The 23,466-nt window shown below is 43.1% G+C and overlaps 2 protein-coding genes across 4 annotated transcripts; both read right to left on the minus strand.

Moving 5' to 3' along the window:
* On the minus strand, positions 1–6,454 carry LOC105895466 (E3 ubiquitin-protein ligase TRIM39). Its single transcript, XM_012822101.3, is given in 9 exon segments — positions 1–963; positions 1,342–1,368; positions 1,461–1,505; positions 2,563–2,713; positions 3,083–3,316; positions 3,506–3,601; positions 3,956–4,189; positions 4,192–4,601; positions 6,230–6,454. Coding segments are annotated over 8 exon segments (1,737 nt in total). The 5' UTR covers positions 4,600–4,601; positions 6,230–6,454; the 3' UTR covers positions 1–421.
* Positions 6,455–8,350: 1,896 nt separating this feature from the next.
* Positions 8,351–23,434, minus strand: si:dkey-9k7.3 (circularly permutated Ras protein 1). 3 transcript variants are annotated; one of them, XM_031584808.2, is made up of 20 exons: positions 22,823–23,434; positions 22,236–22,707; positions 20,930–21,049; positions 18,223–18,324; positions 17,987–18,073; positions 17,782–17,879; positions 17,308–17,520; positions 17,134–17,184; positions 15,387–15,476; positions 14,813–14,964; positions 14,559–14,640; positions 14,356–14,480; positions 13,684–13,768; positions 12,499–12,605; positions 12,210–12,322; positions 11,650–11,761; positions 10,293–10,433; positions 9,956–10,049; positions 9,549–9,599; positions 8,351–9,343 (listed from the first exon to the last, which is right to left on the minus strand). In XM_031584808.2, exons 2-20 carry the CDS (start codon positions 22,312–22,314, stop codon positions 9,248–9,250), a joined length of 1,998 nt encoding a protein of 665 aa, XP_031440668.1. In that variant the 5' UTR covers positions 22,315–22,707; positions 22,823–23,434; the 3' UTR covers positions 8,351–9,247. The 3 variants fall into 3 exon arrangements, with proteins under 3 accessions (XP_031440668.1, XP_031440669.1, XP_031440670.1); XM_031584809.2 differs by having other exon boundaries at positions 22,236–22,293; positions 22,609–23,434; XM_031584810.2 differs by lacking the exon at positions 9,549–9,599 and having other exon boundaries at positions 22,236–23,434.
* Positions 23,435–23,466: the final 32 nt, after the last annotated feature.

Here is a 23,466-nt window from a genome sequence, read left to right on the forward strand (position 1 = left end):
CTTTGGTTGTCAATATGTACAAATGTGATAGCTTTGGTTCATACGGTGTAATGAAGAACATTTGTATAAATCTTACAAACCTAAAACAGAATATTTATGGAAACATTTAGGCTATTCTGTCTTTATAAGACCCTACCAATATTCCTCTGTATTTCAGCGTTTACAAATTACAACCAGCAATTTAACTAATGTTATGATTGCACAAGGCATTTCATCATGGGAATGGATCACTCAAGAGCTGAAATGATCAAGACTGGAGTTATAATTTGCCAGTTGAGGTGTCAGAAATCCAGTCAACTAATATCCATTCCCACAAAGCCTTACAAAACTTTCATCATTACAACATATTACAGCAAATTCAACAGGGACCACACATTAGCAAATCTTTTCTGTATGCACCTACACACCCCATTTCAAATGCTTAGTCCAACAGCACAGGTGTGATGATAAGTGGTGCTTCATTCTTGCCTGACTTATTGGTGCAGGGGCTGAAGAAAGGATGAATGGGCTTACAGAACGCATCTTGAAAGGTGTAAATGTGTATCTTCGCTTCCACGTTATAAAAGGACACCTGGCCCTTTTCATAATCCACAAACACCCCAATTTTCTGTGGCCGTAGGTTGACGGGCAGGGTAGTGGAAGGCTCTGTGCGGAAGGCGTAGTTGGTCTTGTCTCGCAGGCTGAGAAACCAGTATCCATTGCCGGGGTTCACTGTGATTTTGCCCTTCCTGTTGATGGAGCTGCTGGCTACACCCACGTCCCAGTCAGTTTTACCCCCCACCTCCACCTCCCAGTAGTGTCGCCCCGAGTCGAAGCCTTCTCGGCCCAGTACACACACCACGCGGTCAAAGCGTTCTGGGCCGTCTGGAAGCGGCTGGTGCCGGTCACCGCACCTCACCTTCTTCCTGTCATCTGACAGAATGAGTCGAGGGTGGGCGGTGTTTGAATCCAGAGTGATGTCCGCTGTCCGTGGGAGCACAATGAAGGAGTGAGTTTGGGGTTATGCTCAGGCTTATAGCCATCTTAACTTATTTAAATCTAGCCTGGTTTATAAAATCACCAATATTAATTTATAGGCAATTCATTTATCAAGTTCAGTTTAGGAATGAAATGTTTTTAAACAACACCATGACTCAGAGGTTGCCAATCATTTGTGTCATGGCTGTGCATTACTCCATGGCTGGAGATTACTTCCGGCGCCAACGTGAGTGGCAGCCTTTCCACGTAGCTCCGTTGTCTCGAGTCTTTTTAGCTTTCACCTAAATTTCCCTCGGGATTAATAAAGTATCCATCTATCTATCTATCTATCTATCTATCTATCTACAAACCCTTGGAACAAACCTGTGTAGTCTTGCATCCTCTTCTGTTCTGAAAAGGAAACAGCCACAGTGATTTTACTGAGGAGCTGAAAATATAGTGGGAATTTAAAGGTGAACGTCCATGAGAAAAATGGTACTTACTTGGCTGGAGCGTCATCACAGGGGGTTCCATATGATTTTTGATACCTGTTTAAATTGAACGCGTAAAGAATAAGAACAACTGATATGGCTTAAGCATATGTTTCTAAATAGACATTACTTTGGTTGTATGTGTATTGAGTCTGGCAATGATGCAATGATAATAAGATAGAGTGAAGCTTATATTCTTAGAAACTCCAAATGTGCAATATAAAAGACATAAAACCCTGATTTATTTCTTTTTAAGAATCCTTGTTACTACAACTTAAAGGAAAGTTCAGAAGTGTTCCGAATCAGTTGTGGGAATCCACCAATTTTCAGTTTGTCACTTTTAGACACTGACATTTTCTTCTCAATTTCTTATTTTGAAAATTCATTGCATTATTTCCATACAAAAAAAAGGAATTTCTAGCATCTAAAAAGGTGAACACGTTTTCCACCACCACAGAACACTTACATGAATCAACACTAGGTGGCACCACAACACACTACAGGATTATGGTAACAGGATTATGACCTAAACATTTTTGGTGAATGACTTCATGAACGTTTGTATTACATACAAACCAAAATGTAGGCCTACACCCAATGTCTAATCTTTCATATTTATATTCAATCAATGAATCTAGTGTATAGAGTAATAATTATGGAAAAATCTCTTGGATGGACTTAAAAATCAAACCATGGATAATTCATTGCACTAAGGAATTCCTATGTCTGTTTAGTGTGTAGTCATTAGAATTCATGTCTCTGTTGAATATTGATCGATTGGTTGTATTTGCATGGGAGCAAATATACCATGAATATCCATACGATATATAACCTTTTACAGAATCTAAAGCTCATGCAGCTCATTAATGGGGTACGGTTGACACTATGTATTTTGTTATAGACAAGATGAACAGAACCAAGGAAAAGGTCTTTGTACATAGTGGTCCGTACAGGCAATACTGCATCACATCACTTTTAGTATCTTGGAGCCAGATATAACTGGTGCATGCTGATGAGGGTATCTGAAGATTCACTATTCAGTGAAGTTTGTTTTTCACATGTACCTCTTGCATTGATCTTGGCATCTCCTAACAGAAATGTCACTCAAACTCACCTACTTCTGGAAGTCTCTGTAACTCTTCCTGGAAGCGCTCCAGTAGCTGACATAGACTCTGGTACACCTTCCTGGTGCAGAGGTCAGAGGTCACAGAGACCCCAGACCAGTCTTTGATTGGCGGAGGACTGGAAAGGGTCGAGTAGTAGCTCTGAGCAGAGGAAAGGAGGGAGGCGTCTTAGACTGTGAACTCTTAAACATGGATCTCTATTCTGAAGAAAATATACTACCTCAGTATAGCTTATATGTGCATAATTCTATAACTTCAGGTTTACCTTTCTTTTGTTGTACAGTCAATTCATTATCAGCATCTTACAGCCAAGTTCAGAGTACCAAGGAACTAAACAGTCAAGATACAAGATGTTGATGTGCTGCTATCTTGTTCTTTCTGTGGCCTTGCATGGATATGACTGTCTGTCATGTAAGTAGATCTACTAACTGGATATAATCTAATAGTATGAATAAATAAGGCATGAGTGTACCAGAGCATCCTGGGAAATGAAGTCCTAGTAGCACTGACCGTAAGGCACTTCACATAGTTGTCTGTACGGAGCAGGTTCCCCAGAGCACCGCTCCTCTTCCTCAGCTCCAGCACCTCCTGCTCCAGCTCTCGGATCATCCCCTCGGCCTGGTGCTCCGCCGAGCGTCTGTTGATCTCGATCACCTCAAGCAGCTCTGCCTGGCTCCGCTCGATGGACTCCACCAGCGCTGAGAACACGCGCACGCTTCCCTGAGTCTCCCGCTCGGCAGACATCTTGAATTGAATGATGGAATATGCAGGTTGGGGAGTGTGAATTATGATTAGTGATACAGGTTTCACTTAGTTGAAATGGATGCAATCAGCTGAGTGCTGTTCTTACTGTTCTTGTAGTGTAAATTGTGCATTAGTGTGTAAGTGACACTGCTGCTAAACACAGAATGCTCATGTCACATGTTAGCTTACCTGGATGTCCACCATGGATGATTTGATTTCCTCCACCTTTCTCTGTCGCTCGCTAATCTTTTCCTTTATGTCAAGCTTTGTGATGCCTATGTGTGACTGGGTGGTATACAGAGACAGTAAACAGGAAATAGAGACTATCTGTAGCATTTACAGATGCACGAGAAATGGTTCATTTTGAAAACAAGAAATTTGTCTTTCAAAAAAAGTCTTTCAAGTAAACCCCTCGGAAATTCCTGTCGGTTGAACAGTAGACCACACTGCTAACAACATCTTTGGACAAGATCAGGTGTTCCAAGGAAACACAGACTGATAATTAATGTGTACCCCCCCCCCCCCCCCCCTTGTACTGTAAGTTGCTTTGAATAGAAAATTCTGCCAAATAATGAAATGTAATAAATAAAGCTTATTCTACTTTTTGGATCCAAGTAGTCCCAGATGTCTCTGACCCACCTTACTCTCTTCCCACTGGCTCTCTGCCGGGACGGTGCTGTGAGACTGATGGTCGTGCTCAGCACACTCCACACAGATGCACTGCTGGTCCGTCCTGCAGAACATCTCCAGCTGCTGGTGGTGCTTGGGGCAGAGAGCCACGTGTTTGGCGTCCGCAGCCCCGCTCAGCGTGTACCTCCGGTAGGACACCCGGCGCGCGAAGTCCGAGGCGGAGGACGGATCCGCGTCCGGAGGCAGCGTCACCATAGCCGTGACTGGGTGTCCTCTCGCAGTGAGTTCTTGGGCACCTTCCTCTTCCCCTGTGTGAAGAGATCCCCCGGTATCTCCCCGGGTTTGGTGAGCCGCTCCTCTCCTCTAACGCAAGCAGCTTCATCTCGCCCCCCGCAGGCCCCCTCATCTCCCGTCATCCGCTTGAACTGCTCCGTGATCTCACGCAGGGTGCGGTTGATGTGGAGCTGGGGCTTCTTCTGGAAGGTCTCTTTGCAGAGGGGGCACTGGCACAGCTTAGCGGCGTCCCAGTAGCGGCCGATGCAGGCCTTGCAGAAGCTGTGACCGCATGGGGTGGAGACGGGGTTGTCAAACACATCCAGACAGATGGAACACTGGAACTGCTCCTCTGACAGGAAGCTACGGGAGAAAGGCATGTCTAGGGAGGAGGACAGGAGAGAGAAGGACAGGAGAGAGAGGGAAGGAGAGAAGGACAGGAGAGAGAGGGAAGGAGAGAAGGACAGGAGAGAGAGGGAAGGAGAGAGAAAGAACGACAGGAGAGAGAGGGAAGGAGAGAAGGACAGGAGAGAGAGGGAAGGAGAGAAGGACAGGAGAGAGAGGGAAGGAGAGAGAAAGAACGACAGGAGAGAGAGGGAAGGAAAGAAGGACAGGAGAGAGAGGGAAGGAGAGAAAGAACGACAGGAGAGAGAGGGAAGGAGAGAAGGACAGGAGAGAGAGGGAAGGAAAGAAAAAACAGGAGGGGAGAAGAGTGGACAGATTAAAACGGAGAGGGTTGAGCAGATGAAAGAAGGTGAATGAAATGAAAATCAAACATGAAACAGGATTCATTAGAATAGAAACTATATATATATATATGTAACCAACAGGTTTGAATCATGTTAAACAGAGAATGAACAAACGAGCTGAACAAAATGGTCCCTCTCACTGAACAGGAAGGGGAAAGTGAAGTAGCCAGCTCCCCCTAAACTTCGATGACATCAAAGCAGTCAAAGTGAGTTAAGGGCATGGGATATGATGAGGGCAATCAATGCCATTTTTCAAACCTCTTTTGACAACTCCCAGGAGATATGAGATGCATCGTGCGAGTTTGACTGTGGCCAGAATAAAAAGATAAGACTGCACTTTTCAAACTAGTCATTTTATCAGCCCATCATCAACTGGAATGAAACCCGACTGGAATCACTGGAGCAAAACACAGTTGCGTAACTGAACAGCAATGTGCTTCTCAGACTGCGTTATCACTGGGACACATGTAGCACCTCATGTGTTTGTGCTTCTCAGACTGCGTAGTCACTGGGACACATGTAGCACCTCATGTGTTTGTGCTTCTCAGACTGCGTAGTCACTGGGACACATGTAGCACCTCATGTGTTTGTGCTTCTCAGACTGCGTAGTCACTGGGACACACATGGCCCATCATGTGTTTGTGCTTCTCATGCTGTTCCCTTCTTGTCACCACTGTTTAAGTACAGTCTCCCAATCCTAACAGGTGAGGTTATGTGTCCATGTGTTTACACAGCTAAGGACAACATGGCAATAATACAGATATACGGTACTCTGCACTCTTGATACACACAACTTCATCTCACTTAAAGTACACAGGTAGAGGCACATTGACAGAGACTTGAAAAACAGATGATAGCATCCCAGATGATAGCATTCAAAATAAAAGTCTGTAGAAGTCAATTTACATATAATCATATAGACTTGCATATCCACTTGTACCTTAACAAACGGATTACATTTTCACATATAATCGCTGCAGTGCTGTAGTCTTCACAAACAGCTTCTTGCCATGCTCTAACCTAAAATCAGGGTCTAGAGTACGAGGCCAAAACTCACTCATTTCTATTGGTAGGCAATCGACACAGAAAATGTGATTTGAAAAAAAGTGTTTGATCATGCTTTGCACGGTATAGCATTTAGATCAATGGCAAACTTACTGCACGGTATAGCATTTAGATCAATGGCAAACCTACTGCACGGTATAGCATTTAGACCCACGGCAACTAGCCAGACACAATATTACTTTCACCTGCATCTTACCTGTGCAAGTAGCTTCTCAGCTCTCCAGACCACTGCTTTAGTCAATAAAGTTCTATGGAAGTTGTCTGGTGTACTCTGTCTAACTCTCTATTCACACACGTGTGGGGGAGTGTGCACTCGCTAAGGTTGCTGGTGTTAGAGATCTCCTAAGACAGCGAGGCAAGACTGATGTCAGTCCCTACACACAGACGGGCTTTAGTCAACTGGGCGGTGGGCTTCCACAGCTCCTCCTCCTCCTCCTCCTCTGTTAACAAATGGACACAATGCACACAAACCCGTCTGACAGGAGTCTACTTGTGGACACCATGGATGCTTTTCTTCATAGGGATGTACTGTGTGTGTGTGTGACTATTCGACATGGAGCACAGCTGATTTCATTATTAGTAAGATCCAGATCCAGCAGAAGGTTCAGCATAAGTTTAAATCGGTTGGTTTGGGAATTTACACAAATAATAACAGGGCCAAAGTGTTCAGAACAAAAGGGAATTTTATCTGGCAGATTATCATTTTTGTTGGTCAACAATAACAGGTGAGTGGAAAAAAAAAGTTGAGCTGGAACGGGTTCCATCCGGGTGTTCTGCGGGTACATTCCGTCTGAGAAAGCCTCTTATCTCGCCGCCGATAGCACCGGCTCATTTAGAGGGTGGTATTATCTAAATGCAAATGCATCTGGTGAACACATTCAGCAAAGTGACACACAAATAGTCAGATAAGAGGGCAGAAGAAATAAAGGGGAGATGAGGGTGCATGCCAACACGTACGAGATCAACTGGTGTTAGCGCTGACCTTAAAGCAGTAAGACTAGCCCAAGCAGTTTGGAGTGTGCGCACGCGAGTGTTTGCGTGTGCTTCAATGGGACAACTTTGAGGCATCATTTTGTATTACTTGGGTTCTAAAGCTTCACTGCTTCACCAAAACCAGCAGTTGTACAAGGAAGGCAGGAGTCTATATCTACAACCCCAAATCAGAAAAAGTTGGGACGGGTATGGAAAATGCAAATAAAAAAATAAAGCAGTGATTTAGTACCTTGACTTGTATTTCATTACAGGCAGTATGAACACAAGATATTTCATGTTTTGTCTGGTCAACTTCATTTGATTTGTAAACATACATCTATTCCTGCCATTCAGGCCTGCAACACATTCCAAAAAAAGATGTGATTTGAAACAAGTGATGTCAGCCAACCGTTGTCAAGCACTACAATACGTAGTTACATCCAAAAATGCCAGTTAAAACTTTACTGTGCCAAAAGGAAGCCGTATGTTATCCGTGTCCAGAAGCACCGTTGACTTCTCTGGGCTCAGAGGCATCTGGGATGGACCATCTCACAGTGGAAACGTGTAATGTGGTCAGACAAATCAGTATTTCAGGTCTTTTTTTTGGCAGAAATGGACGCTATGTGCTCCGGACAAAGAAGAAATGGACCATCCAAACTGTTACCAGCAACAAGTCCAAAAGCCAGGGTCTGTCATGGTATGGGGTTGTGTCAGTGCCAGTGGCAGTGTGTCAAAGGTCACTTACACTTCTGTAATTGCACCATTAATGCCAAAAAGTGCATAGAGATTTTGAAGCAACATGTGCTGCCTTCAAGACCACATCCTTTCCAGGGAAGACATAGGCATATTTCAACACGACAATGCAAACCCACATTCTGCACACATTTCAAAGGCATAGATGAGGAAGAAGGGTGTACAGGTGCTGGACTGGCCTGCCTGCAGTCCTGACTTGTCCCCAATAGAGAATAGAGAGCAAAATGTGACAACGTAAACCTCCGTGCCGTTGCACACCTTAAGACTTGTTTGCAGGAAGAATGGGACAAAGTTACACCTGAAACGCTTCCCCACTTGGTGTCTTCAGTCCCTAAACGTCATTTAAGTGTCATTTAAGGAAAGGCAACATTACAAAGTGATATATGTTTTACTGTCCCAACTTTTTTTAAATGTGTTGCAAGAATCGAAATTGAATTCAGTGTTTATTTTGAAAAAACAATACAATTCATGAGGTAAAACATCAAATAATGTGCTGTTGTATTGTTTTCAATGTTATACAGGTCAAATAGAGTTTACAAATCACTGATTTCAGTTTTTATTTTAATTTAACATACTGTCCCAACTTCTGATCTGGGGTTGTAAAATAAAGTTATTTATTCTTATCTTATCCAGGTTGGAGAAACACACAAAACCATAATTCACAGCTTTTCCTCTGACCCCTATATGACCTTTATACATTCTTTCTTTAATGGATACATTGGACTCCTTTATCAATTGAATATAAAAACACATTAAGGAATAAAACACAAGTAGATGTGTAGGATTAATCAGCATTCACTGTGATGACGTGACAGTATGTGTGCAGTGTGGCAACCTCTACTGGAAGATGAGCTGTGACCTCTTCAGAGCTGTGTCAGTATGGGTGAGTGAGAGCTGTGTTAATCATCCCGTGATAACATAGCTCCAGCTGTTTTTAAATAAAGGGAAAATGTCTGGTTTGCTCAGACCACTGCTGCTAAAACTGTGTATTCTGTGTTTCTATTCCAGGTGTTTTATTGCGCTGTGAACATTTTCAGGCAATGCAAATAAATGCAGGAGAACACTTAAAACAAAGAATGTTATGTTCACGTTCATGTTCATGTTCAATGTTATGTTCAAACGAACAGAAGAGAATACAGGCAATCATCTCCCTGTTACTCCAGAAGTCATTCATCATTACATTACATTACATCATTATTGTAAGTCTGAAAGTGATTTTGATGTTTGCACAGCAAAACATATGTTGTGTCGTTAAACCTATGTAAGCAAACGTTTTGTCACTCAGCATGGTCCACTTTCAAGCATCATATCCACAATTTGACAATGATATTCCATAATTGTGGGCCGATACATCAAATTATACAAATCACATCACTAACATCTGCCCATTTCTCACATGATGTCCTGGTGACAGCTGACATGTCTTTAAGGGCTGAACTCCTTGAGTCCGCAGCACCTTGGCTGCCAATCTGCTGTAGCGGCTCTCTGATTAACTCTTCGACGCTTCTGCCGTCCTCTTAGTACTGGCGACGCTCTTTGCCCTCTTCATTTGATACACCACTTTAGCAGCTTCATCGGAGAGATCCTGGAGGAGGAGAAGAAGAAGCGTTGTAGGTCAGGTGTGCTTCCTCAAGCATCAGCTCTTATGAGGAGAACTTGAGGATGTAGGACTTGTTGCATGCTCGGATGTCAATGCGAGTATCTGTGTGCTCGTGGTTACACTGGGGGTTCCTGGTACATAGAAAAAGCCTAGATATGTGATATGTGTTTTTAATCTTTGCTGGACTGACCGTAACTGGGGAAGATGGCGGGTCATGGAGATCTTTGGTCTCTCTGCTCTCCTGCAACAGATAATTATCACTTCAGTAATATTCAACCTGTGTCACTCAGGGAGGCACAGTGCTCCAGGACCTTAGTTTCAGCTCAGTTTCAGAAAAGACACTTCTTAGAGTGTTAGATTTTTGCTCTATGGCTTTTCTTGGGCAGTTTTTTTTTTCTGGGGCATTAAATCCTATCGTACATGAAGATGGTCCACAGCATTATCATCAGTATCATTTTAGATGATCATAATCATTGATTGGCTAGAGTCATTGATTGGCTAGAGTGAAACCATCTTCTGTCTCTGTTCTAATGTTCTGCTGTACATTATCTGCAGGTATCCTTGCAGGTGTCATGTGGGATATGTTTGTGTCCTGACCTTGTTGTCTGTGGTCAGGTCCTCACAGATCATACTCATGGTGTTGATCCAGTTTCCATACACACTCTCCTCTCTAGGGCTCGGCCTCTGCTTGCTGGGACAAGAGGACACAAATATTCACAATAACGCATGGGGATATAGAATGGATAAGGTCACTCCTATGTCTATATAAAAACACACGCAAAGACACACACGCATGCAAGCACACACACTCACACGCACACTCGGACGCACACGCACAGACAGACAAGCACGCGCACCACACATCCACACGCTGGAGCACAGACAGGCGCACACACACACACACACACACACACACACACACACACACACACACCTGATGTCTTTCAGCAAGTCCTGCTGGGCACGCAGCTGATTCTGAGCCTCCAGCACTCTCCCCTCCATAGTGAGTCTGGCACACAGCTGTGCACAGTGAACTCCCAGCACGCCCATGTTGAGACTGCCTGCCCACACCCAGCTACCGAGACACAAACACCAGCACAGGGCATGAGGAGCTGGGACTCACTTGGTGATGAAATAAGACACACTGCCAAGGTAACAACTGACACTTTTTTGGAAGAATTGATTGTGTGCCCCTGGTTTGATTCTGAGTCTTATGTGGGGTTTTTGTGGTATGCCACTAGCCTGTGTTCTGGGTTGTGGTGCTAAATGAGGCAGTAGTCTATGCTCATAGATTCAACTGTGTGCTGAGGAGTGTTGTGTTCCAGTAAAACCCAGTTGTGTAGAGGTGAGTTGTGTTGAGTTGTGTAGAGTGTAGAGGTGAGTTGTGTAGAGTTGTGTAGAGGTGAGTTGTGTAGAGGTGAGTTGTGTAGAGTTGTGTAGAGTTGAGTTGTGTAGAGGTGAGTTGTGTAGAGGTGAGTTGTGTAGAGTTGAGTTGTATAGAGGTGAGTTGTGTAGAGGTGAGTTGTGAGTTGTGTAGAGGTGAGTTGTGTAGAGGTGAGTTGTGTAGAGTTGAGTTGTGTAGAGTTGTGTAGAGGTGAGTTGTGTAGAGTTGTGTAGAGTTGAGTTGTGTAGAGGTGAGTTGTGTAGAGGTGAGTTGTGTAGAGTTGTGTAGAGGTGAGTTGTGTAGAGGTGAGTTGTGTAGAGGTGAGTTGTGAGTTGTGTAGAGGTGAGTTGTGTAGAGGTGAGTTGTGTAGAGTTGTGTAGAGTTGAGTTGTGTAGAGGTGAGTTGTGTAGAGGTGAGTTGTGTAGAGTTGTGTAGAGGTGAGTTGTGTAGAGGTGAGTTGTGTAGAGTTGAGTTGTGTAGAGGTGAATTGTGTAGAGGTGAGTTGTGTAGAGGTGAGTTGTGAGTTGTGTAGAGGTGAGTTGTGTAGATGTGAGTTGTGTAGAGGTGAGTTGTGAGTTGTGTAGAGGTGAGTTGTGTAGAGGTGAGTTGTGTAGAGTTGAATTGTGTAGAGGTGAGTTGTGTAGAGGTGAGTTGTGTAGAGTGAGTTGTGTAGAGGTGAGTTGTGTAGAGGTGAGTTGTGTAAGGTGAGTTGTGAGTTGTGTAGAGGTGAGTTGTGTAGAGTGAGTGTGTAGAGTTGTGTAGAGGTGAGTTGTGTAGAGGTGAGTTGTGTAGAGGTGAGTTGTGAGTTGTGTAGAGGTGAGTTGTGTAGAGTTGTGTAGAGGTGAGTTGTGTCTCTGAGTTGTGTAGAAGTGAGTTGTGTCTCTGAGTTGTGTGTTGCCCTGGTTACCTGCTGGTCGTCACTCTCCTCTGCTGCGTGATGACCCGGGTGACCTTCTGCAGATCACGTGTCCTGAAGTCCAGCTGCAGCTGGAAGGGGATCCTATCCCTCCTCTGAAAGCCTGCGGAGCGGACACACACAACAGAACACCGCCTTCTTACCACCACAGCTGCACATTCATGCTACAAGTAGTCTCTGACAGAGGCATGAATCAAATATCATAGTTAGTTCCACTGTCGGAAAGGTATGCTGTCGCTTTGGACAAAAGCGTCTGCTAAATGACTAAATGTAATGTATATGTTTTTATATGTTTGAAATTCTTGTTGATGTCATACAATACTATAAGCCTTATTATGTATGACATAGTAGCATACAGTAAAGTCACGAGTCATCTAGTTTCATCAACGCTCATGTTTTTCACACCTCTGCAGTTCATTTCATTGAGGTTTCCTGTGCGAGGGTGAAACAATAGGAAGTACCTGTGGTAGATTCTGGTGAGCTTTCTGCTGCCATCTTTCAAAAGAAAAGAGTGAACACCGAACAATTATTATGGTTGTCTGGTTACTCACTCTCCACTTGGTCTGGTTTGACAGCGAACTGGAATGTGATCTCGAAGCCTTCAGTCACATTTCCAATCTCCCTCAACAGCTTGTGGGCCTCATCGTCTTCAAAGGGGAAATACCTACACGACAGAGAGAAAGAGGAAAAGAGAAACAAAGAAACAATACGTTTTAAAGTCATAGAATTAATAGACCAGCTGGTAGACAAAAGACACTAGAAACCTAGAGATAAGATAATCCTACTACCAGGACTAACAAATTTATGAAATTCATTACAAAAAACAAACAGAATACATACACGCCATCAGGTGCCAATAGTGTTGCCATGACCCCAGTTGCCATGATGTTGTCTGCCAAAGCAGACTGAATTTCTGTAGCCACAGTGCCAATGTTGACAATGTTGACCTGGACAGACAGAAGAAGGTAGAAGTTTTAGCAAGTACTTCCAGGTTCCTTTCTTTCAGCATTACCTTCATTTGAACTGAAACATTTGCTAGTGCATTTCAAAAAAAAAAAAAAACAGGCCATCCCCAAGAAATCTCAGATACATTTGACATGTTGACATTGGGTTGTTGGGTTGAAACAACCCACATTACAAACTTAAACACATGTGCACACCGACACATATAAACATATCACCTGATGAAGATAAAGAAACAATTGGCCCACCTGGTGCCAATTCAGATACCATATCTGTCTTTTGCAACCCTTGTTTCATTGTTGTTTACTCTGTGGCTATTTGTGTCTGTGAAGTGATGCTATCAGGACCACTGCTGTAGCAATCAGGCCAGTCAAAAACAGCTATCAGGACCACTGATGATGAGATCAGCTTCTTTCACGCAAACACGGTCTACACAGCTTAGAGTCTACACAGCCTACACAGCCTACACAGTCTACAGTCTACAGTCTACACAGCTTACAGCCTACACAGCCTACAGTCTACACAACCTACAGTCTACACAGCCTACACAGTCTACACAGTCTACAGTCTACACAGCCTACACAGCCTACAGCCTACACAGCCTACAGCCTACACAGTCTACACAGCCTACAGTCTACAGTCTACACAGTCTACAGCCTACAGTCTACAGTCTACACAGCCTACAGCCTACACAGCCTACAGTCTACAGTCTACACAGCCTACAGTCTACAGTCTACACAGTCTACAGTCTACAGTCTACACAGTCTACACAGCCTACACAGTCTACACAGTCTACACAGCCTACACAGTCTACACAGCCTACACAGCCTACACAGCCTACACTTTCTAGAGTCTACACAGCCTACAGCCTACACAGCCTACAGTCTACACAGCCTACACAGCCTACAGTCTACACAGCCTACACAGTCTAGAGTCTACACAGCCTACAGTCTACACAGTCTACAGTCTCCACAGAAGACCTGATGGTTTCAGAAGAATAGGACTCCCCAGCATGATGAGATTCCTCCAACAGAGGTGTGTTCAGAGGAAAGTGTGACTCACCCTTCCCCCAGTGAGATCTGCTAGCCTTCCCACTTCCGCGAGACGGCAATCCTCGCCTTCAAATGTCATCACTGATACAATCACCCTGCAGACATATTTGTTTTGTTAGGTTTGTTGTTGTTGTTGTTGTTGTTGTATCCTGCTGCTCAGGTTCTATGGTTGGGCAGTCATGTTGTTGTGTTTAGCAATTGTGGGCTACAGACAGTACATGTTGTACTGTGAAGGAGGGCCTTTACGGACCCGGGTACAACGTGTGCCGCATGTTGCGGCTGTAATCAGCCAGTTGTGCGTTGCTGTTGTATCCTGCTGCTCTGCTCATCATCTATGGTGGGGCAGTTGCTAAATTGGTTAGATTAAGTTGTTAGGTATGAGTGTGTGTGTGACAGTGAGAGGATTGGCCGCTGTGGGAAGTCCCCAACCAATGGCACAACGAATTTAACATATTTCCTGTGTATAACAAAAAAACGAGCAAGCCCCATTATTTATGGACACACTTTTCAGACTCTGTCTCATTTGTGTACTCTGTACTCTGTAGATAGATTTGTAGATGAGCGGGTTGGTAGAAGCAGCACTATGTTTCAAAATGAATGCTTTGCTCAGTTATTCTGTATTGAATGTGTACGGAAGCCGTTGGCGAAGACTTCCTAAAACGAGAGCGTTGCGCTCGCTTACCCTTTCTCCGTTGCATAATTGGCTAGCTGGCTGTAGAAGTAGGGCGATGGCGCTGGGCTATGGCTCTGCTCCTGCTCCAACTGGCCTAAACCAATATTAGCACATCCGTCTGTACATATAATCACCTGCATTAGGGAAAATATAGTCATGCTTTTCTCACCACGGCTTGATTACATGTTGATATTAGTCACAGTCACACTGACCTTTGACCCGGGGTACTGTGAGGCCATTGCCACGGAGACAAGGGCTGCAGGACCAAGTGCCGTGGCACCATGCTCTCTCAGTCTAGGGACAAAAGAGAGAGAGAGGTAAGTGCATTGACCTACATTCACTCAATTACTACTGTACTTCTGGAAACCCCATCAATATTATCTACGGTGTAATTCCCATTGATTTGAATACTTTTTTTATCCACAAAATCCACGACTAAGAAGATAAAGTAGCAGTTCAAACTCACTCTTTCACCCGTTTGGTGAGGGACGGCAGGCTCTCAGCGATGCAGTGTGGGGTGGAGTGTGTCTCTCCTCGCTCCCTCAGGTGATCGTAGTCCAGAAGAGCCCAGTCTTTTACCGTGACTGGAACAGCGGTGCCATCGCCGTACACAGTCACCTGGAACATATGGAAAAAGGGTTCACTTCACGACGCGAAGAAGCCATTCACATTTTCTTTACTATAATCATGTGGAGCCAATAAAGGATTTTTTTTTGGTGTTGTGGGGTGTCCCTATTCCTGTTATTCACTTGACCTACTGGTCTTGCCTTCCATTGTAGAAGTCAACAATGACAATGTCTAAGCCCGATCCAAAGCTAAGTAGGTCAGAGAGATGAACAGAGGGCTTTGACGGGAAGGAATGCAGGTAACGCTTGTTGGCACATTCTGCTTCTCAACGATATTTCCAACGTGGTTAAACAAGTGAGGAGGCCGGAGCGGGAAACTATGAGTCATATAAAACCCGCCCCAAAGTTCGTGGTATTTTCATCAAACGCACAAGTTCATAGCATTTAAAAAGAAAAGCCAGCCCTGCCCTTTACCTCATCGTTGAATGTAACCAGGGCAACTCTCCGATGGGGAGACTTCTGCAGCAGGGAGGACAGTGCCTTATGAAGGGCGTCCTGAACACCCTGGAGACACAAGTAGAGATGGCGCACCTTTATCTTTGGTTATGGAGTCAATGGATAGGTTTTTACCATATTTTCATGACTATTAACCACACCATATATAAACTGCATTACAGTGCATTACAGCATTTCATCAAACAAACCTGTGTATTAACCGTGGTTTATGCAACGTTGGGATGTAGGTATATCCATACAGGGTAGGGACGGGTATTTCAAGCTAAATGATTACACCCCCTCCCCACGCGAACAGACACACACACACACACCACATACCACATCCCACTCACTGTGAAAACCATTTATTGACAGCTTCTTTAGTGTTACGGTGTCGTGTGGGAATGGACACTATAAATGTTTAAGTCGAATCATTAAACAATCCCCTAGTGACGTAGTACCCTAAATTATCATTTTCTGACACACACCAGCAGTGGAAATTGCAACCATTGAATTAAGGTGTTGAAGAAGGGCGGGGAGACTCCCCCTTCACTCACTACATTGACATCCCTTCCTCCATCGATGTTCCATTACTTCTCTCTGGATTGTTTAACATCTATGTGCAGCCACTTTAACATCACCTACATCAAGTGGTTGTGATCACTTTGAACCCAAGACTGATTTTAAAATATTAAACTTCAGGCTATGGAGCGAATGGTGTTTCCTGCTGGCTATGGTTGTCTATTTGCTATGCAAGCTAACTAGCGAAGGACACTTTTAAATAACCTTAAATGGTCTGAATGGCAGAGTGTCATTCGCATGAGATGATAGCTAGTTATCTAGGGGGTATTACAGTCTCCTCAGTTTAACTTCATAAAAATCATAAAAGGAAAAGGTAGAAACCCTCAGGGTGCCTTCATATTAACACAGCTTCAAGTTCATATTCACACGTATTGACATAAGTTCATATTAACACACACTAGCAACTACCGACTGTTAAGATGAATCCCTAAGCTAGGGATAGCTAGGACAGTTCATGACAAGGTTAACTGGCATGAGACCGGACGCTTTACACTCTCTCGCCGGAGGTTCACGCTCCGTAGCATCGCGTTAAATACAGTCGGGTTGGAATGCATGAGACGAGACCCATTACTTTATCGTTACGGAAGACTATGTGTGAATGAAAATGTATTATACAGAATATCCCATGTTGTTTTCACCTGATACATGAATGGAATTTGCATGAATGTACCATGTGAATGGAGCAGAGAGAGAGAGAGCCATTCATGCTTTACTTGGCAGAGTTACTGTGTGCGTTACCCGAGTATTAACCATAGGGCTGCAAAAATTGTACATAAATCTATGTATAGACCACAGTTAATAGTCAGGCAATGATGGTAATGGTTTAGTGGTTTACTCCTTAGCCTTTGCAGCCTTCATTGGCACTTGATTAGGTCTGTGTAGTGTGATCGGACAAAATGACATTGTTTCAGGGGACCAGTGGTTCCAAAATGAGGAACTTAAGCAAGTGCTCCTTTTCTTAACATAGTAACTGACGGCCTCAAGCAGTTCGGCAGAAGACGTTTTCACATAGTCGGTCAAGTTTACACACTTCAGCACGTCAGCACCAGACCTTCACTCCGGGGTTATGTCAACTTAGGATGTTGAGTAAGTTTTGCTGATCTGTCCTCATTGATGCAAGGCACTGTAAAGTTGTAAAACTCACCTGCAGTCGTGACACATATGTGGGAGACCTCATGGCATTTCCAGGTGCGATCTATGGGAAAGAGAAGAAGACAGGATGCAGAGAGGGGTTGATATTATGACACTTCAATTCATTCATTCATTAATTAATTAAGACATCATTTTGCCTAATTTAAAAAGCCAGGCAGATAGTGACCTCCGAGGTGACACTCATGCTTCCAGAAACATCCACGCAGAACACCACCAGCATGTCCTCCAGGTTCTCATAATCTGCATCAAGCTCTTCGTTCACATACAGAACATCCCGACCAGGACAGGGGCGCTGGAGAAGCAGATGGGGGTGTCGACTGAGCATCCCAGGACCTGACAAGTGGTTTTCTGTCCCACAGAATTCACAGCACCACACCCCCTATGAAAAGAGAAAGAAATAGAGAGCGAAAGAGAGAGAGAGAGAGAGAGAGAGAGAGAGCGAGGAAAGTAAAATAGTGAGATATCAAAGAATAAAATAGTTTCCCAGACAGTGTACATACTATTATGTGTTAAATAAAACAGACAATGTACGTACTATTATGTGTTAAATAAAACAGACAGTGTACATACACTATTATGTGTTAAATAAATAAAAAAAACACTTGAATGCTTCATGAAAATGCGCTTTGGGAGGACTCACATTTGTATTCTGTCGGTTTTGTGAATTGCTAACTGCTGACATGACCGCTCTACATCTCTCACAGTACACTGGCTTCTGGTTGCTCTGGATACCACTGGCTGCAGAAGATATGACCACGAAGAGTGTTGGTATAGGGAATGTACTGTATGTGGGCCACCATCTTGAATGTGTGTAGGTGAAACTGTGAATGTGTGGGAGGCCATACCTTTACTGATGTCTACTAGCTGCCCCACATTAATTAAAAGAACGTTGACATTGGCTTTGATGGGACTCTCCCCACTCCCCTCCATCCCTGAGAACACAAAACACATAAACCCCTTCATTGACCTTCATCGACCTCCTGAAGTGTCTTCAAACAATCACGTGAACTTAAAGACATTTGAAAGAAATTAGTGAAATTAGCTTTTAGCTAAAGGTAAAAAAAAAAAACAGCTGGCTTACCTCGAGGGGGTACGGGGGGTGGATCTGAGGTGGCATGTGGCTGTTTTGGTGCTGGAGAGTCAAAGTGGCGTGGGGGCACAGGTGGGGGAACCAATGCCCGTGCTGTGGCAGAAACAGGTCAAACAGGGTCATATTCACATCACAGGTGTGGTTAAAGGTCAAAGGTCAAGATGAAGTCACCTGGGCCAGTCTCATAATGGCCACTCTTAGGAGAGATACAGAATTAAAGTGGTAGCTGACTGGGAGTGATTGAGTGTGTTAGAGCGCAAGATGCCACAAGCTAACAGAGCTTTTTGTTGTACTCTTGTTTATTGTTTTCATTTCATTTTCAGAGAGAAAGAGAAAGAAAGAGAGAATATTGCATTGAGCATTATGTCCAATGATTGAAGTCATATAGACATACACATTTTCTGGAAAGCACCCTTTTCACAATCATTGGACACACGCTGTCTGCGGTAAACCAATGACTGTAAAAAGCACGGTCAGCATGGCATCACGCCCTTCCAAAGTAAAGTCAGAATGAGTTAAAATGAGAACTGTCATGTGACAAATTGGATCCCCAGTCTAAGTCTATTTCGTTTGGTGAATTTTGATTTAATTTCACAACAATCTGAGAGAGCTAGATAGATAGACTGATCGAGAGAGAGAGAGAGAGAGAGTCTGAGCAGAAGTTTCACAAACGCATAGAAGCAGCCTGAGTGGGAGAAGGGCTGAAACAGAGGCACAGGATATTTGAGCAAGAAACAGTATATAGTTTAGTGCAGACAAACAGGTCTGAGTAGGAGCAGAGCAGTGTTAATTTCGTTGACGAAAACTATGACGAAAAATATTCGTTAACGACCTTTTTCCCGGGACTAAGACGAGACTAAGACGTGACGAAAACGGATCTTTATAAATAAAAACTATGACTAAATCTATTTTAACTTTCGTTGACGAGACGAGACGAAAATGTTGGTGGTTGACTAAGTCACAATTGGTTTTTTTTTTCTAAACTTGTATGCACATCATTGGTTGAATGTTGCCCGGTCCTGTATCTATCCCTCCTCCACTCCCTGAGATGCCCCGACATGCAAGTGACGCTGTGACGTTATGATGGCTGAAGTTCAAGCACTCGGTACTGGAAGAAAAATAAGAATAGATATCTGGACAGTCTTTAATTATAACTTGACAGAAAATAAAACACAATGCACCGCAATAAACCGGAGAGAAACCTTGTGGCTTCAAAATAGGTGGGAAGAACACAACAACAACACCTGAAAGCGCACAAGACAACCCTGCCATTTATGCCAAGGTAAATGAGCTAGAAACTGTCAATGATAATTAGCTAATGTTAACTAGTTATTAGAATATATTAGCCAACGTTAAGTTAACTTCAAAGGGGCAGTCGAGTGTATAGGTTGTGTCAGCTTGTATAACTAGCTAGTCATTTTCGATTGAAACCTCCCGTTTGGCTTGGCAAATGAGTTCCAAAACGTTTAGCTAGCTAACGTTAGCTAACTATGAGGTAGCATAGCTAAGTTATACTAGCTATCGATAACTAGCTAGTAAACGCATTGCAGAATGGACTATAGGACAGGCCACGCATGACATTAATCAAGAAAAAATGAATGAATATGTGATTGGTTTACATATCCTTGTCTATTTATGCAATTGTTATTATCATTGGCACTTCTTTCAACTCTCAAACTATCCGTCTAGCTAAATATGTTGGTTATCAGATTGCACAGCAATTCATATGGAGGATATGTGGTTGATTTAACTAAGGCCAGGTAGGCATAGTAGTTGTATTGTGTTATCACATCATTTGAATCTTCAAAATCTAGACTTGATATTCTCTTATATTTTAATGATAATACTGTTAATTAAGTATTGCCTTAAAATTATTATTTACGTTGAATTCATTGGAATTCAGCTGTAGGCATATACTAGGAGATCTGTTTTTTAGAGACTAATTGCATCCACAGTTTAAGTACTGCAAGCTTGACTATTATGCAGTTGTAGACACAACACAAGGGGTCCCCGGGCCTGAGAAGGAAAGTAAAGGAGTTTAATGTGGCTATAAGATGGACTTTTAAATGTGACTAAAACTAGACTAAAATGTATTGAGACTTCGTCGACTAAAACTAGACTAAAATGTTCGGAGTTTTCGTCGATGAAAACTAGACTAAAACTAAGGAGGATAAAAATGACTAAAAGTGACTAAAACTAATATGCATTTTCGTCTAAAGACTAAGACTAAATCTAAAATAGCTGCCAAAATTAACACTGGAGCAGGATTTGAGGGAAAACATTATACAATCTGAAGATGAAATTAATAAATAGTGCCCTCAAACTGACCACATTCTTGATTAGAGATAGGAGAGACTTTATATAACAGGACCAGGCTGTAGTTCCTTCCAGTTGCTTAAGATGTCAATGTTTTTACAGTCACTGAGGTCAACTTGCTGTCTAAAGTCTTACTGTAGTTTATTTTTCAGTGCTTCCACATTCAGCAATATAAATGATCAGGGACTAACAGTTGAAAAGGCTTAACTTTTTTTTTCTTTAAAGAATATACCATATAAAACCCATTTGAAATAATTTAACATTTAAAATGATCTAAGAGTGTGAGAAAGGAGAACTGAAAAGCTTTTCCCATTTTGCATGTTCATTAACTGCTCCCTTTGGGTGAGAGTGACATTGAGAAGCTGAGGAGCTGGAACATCACCTGCTTTGGGAATGACAGAGATGCGGTTGTCATAGTCATGATCGCAGACGGAGCGGGGCCTTGGGAGAGGAGGGCAGGTGGTGGGGTCACTCGTAGCACCAGGTAATGAGGAAGAGAGACCTGACGTGCAAACACAACACAAAAACTTCTCAAACTAAACTTGAAACAAAACAATTGACTTTGCAAAACAGAGGTCAGCACACCACTGATATATATATACTGTATACAGGGGCGGACTGGCCATCGGGGATACCGGGGGAAATCCCTGATGGGCCGACGGCGTTTGGGCCGGTCCAATACCGGCCCACCTCAAGGGTGTAACTATATGGGATGCAGCAGGTGTGATTGCACCTGGGCCCGTGGGTCTTGGTGGCCTGTAGCCGTGGGCCATAGACATATTTACGTCAATCTAAATAGTCTGAAGGCGGAATATGTGCGCGGGGGGAGGGGGCGTGGCGGCGGCGGTTAGTGATCCACCCTGACAACTTCACAGTTTCAAGTGTTATAGGCAGAATATGTGCGCGGGGGGAGGGGGCGTGGCGGCGGTTACAAGCACAAAAAAAAGGCGGTACGGGACTGTAAAATGTTTGGGAACCACTGCCTTACGCCACTGACTTACGCCACCGTCATAATAGCCTGCACCTGGGCCCGTCGTAACTACGTTACGCCACTGCTCCCGGGCCACTTTTTTTCCCCAGTCCGCCCCTGACTGTATAGTCAAACAAACTGCAATACAACCACACATTTACATTCAAATGTACTACAATGCATCCTCTTTTCACAACTCCACACCAATGTTTTTAAGGCAACAGGAGCTCCATATTTAGTGTCTGTTGGGGCATCTATAACCTGTTCCTTTGTCCACTCCTGTCTTTCTTTTAATTCAGTTTAGTTTAATTTTAGTTTATGTACTTGCCTGCATGTATATGCTTTAATTTTTTTCCCCCACACTGTTAAGTTCTTTTGAGTATGTGAGAAAGCACTATACACATAATATGTAATATGTAATATTATTATTATTATTATTGCAGGATTTGCGTTTTCACAACTGGCATGTCAAAATGGTGAATTTCGATTTACTGTGAATACATTGTGGGTAATAATTAGAGCCTGCTGTATATAATAGTAGGCTATACCCGTCTGGAACTTGTACCCAACTCTGCCGAACATCTTTGTAACTTTAGGTTCTCAGAAAGGTACTAAGAATACCTTGGTCTATCAATGTCAGACATTAAAGTTAGCATTGTCATCAGAATTGTTCTGAATGGTTTTCAGGCAGAAATAGTTTGGGATAGTTGGCAGTCACCTGTAACCATGGTACCAGACGTCCAGTTACACACAATGTGACTACAGGCAAACTCCATCTGGTCATAGAAAAAAGACATCAAGACAGAAAGACACAAGGACAGGCAAAGAAAAACAAGACAGATTAAAGTGAATTAGATGAATAGAACTCTCTAGGTACCAAAGACTGATACAAGCCAACACATATAATTGAGTAAGGATGTTATGCCCATAAGCAGTTAACAGAATCTTTTTTTATAATCCAACTCATTTCCTGCTCTGGCTTTTCTGGCTTATATAACAGTTGTATATGTCTTTATGAAGCCACACATTCATCTGGAATACAAACTTTAATATAGGGTGGTTATTGGAACAGATATGTTTTAGTAATGCACCTTCTGATGGCGTTGAGAGTTCAGATTCAGATGACCATCAAAATGATATGCAACGACAATTGAATATTATGACACAACAGCGGTGTCAAACAAGGACTTCTGGGGAAAAAATAAATAAAGAAATAAATCCAGCTTTCTGTACTATTCCACGTTATACATAAAGAGATAAATAAGGATAATGTTCACAGAGTAGGAGTAAAGCAAAACACAGTACCTGCTTGTTACAGCTCTCAGTAGAACGAGCACGTTGAACCCTACTGTTAGAGAGCTTTTCTTTTTCTTCTTTCACATTGACACACACACACACACCCACACATAGCAGGAAGTAAGGAGTGTGGTTTAGAACAGAGAACAGAAACAGAGTGTGATCCTCCGTTTTAGCAGTTGTCTTTGAGCTGCCGGGTGAATTCACCAACTTGCTGACACACTGGTAATCACTCATCTGCCCCTCCCTGTTTCCGTTCTTCTACTTTATCTCCAAAAACCTTTACCCTTGCTCACAATCACCTTCACCCTCGCTCACAATCAGGAAAGGTTGCCAAGGGAACACAGTAAGAAGTCTGAAAGAAAATCCACTGATTTACTAGCATTGTTCCAACTCCACAATTACAGTATCATCTGGTACTGGTAATGGACTCGATTTCAAATCAATCCAGAGGATACACTCCCCACTTCACAGCACTTGCATGTCCTGTGTAGGTCTCACAGTGTTTCTTTTCTTCTGTGAGCTTATGAAGCTGCAATGAGCACTTTCACTCACACAAAATCACATTCACATTCAACACTAAACAGGTTCACATTTGCACTATACTCCCAATCAAGGGCAGTACTAAATTATTTAATTAACTTCACAAACAC

The sequence above is a fragment of the Clupea harengus genome, chromosome 18, assembly GCF_900700415.2.
Source record: "Clupea harengus chromosome 18, Ch_v2.0.2, whole genome shotgun sequence".
In the NCBI taxonomy this organism is placed as follows: Eukaryota; Metazoa; Chordata; class Actinopteri; order Clupeiformes; family Clupeidae; genus Clupea; species Clupea harengus.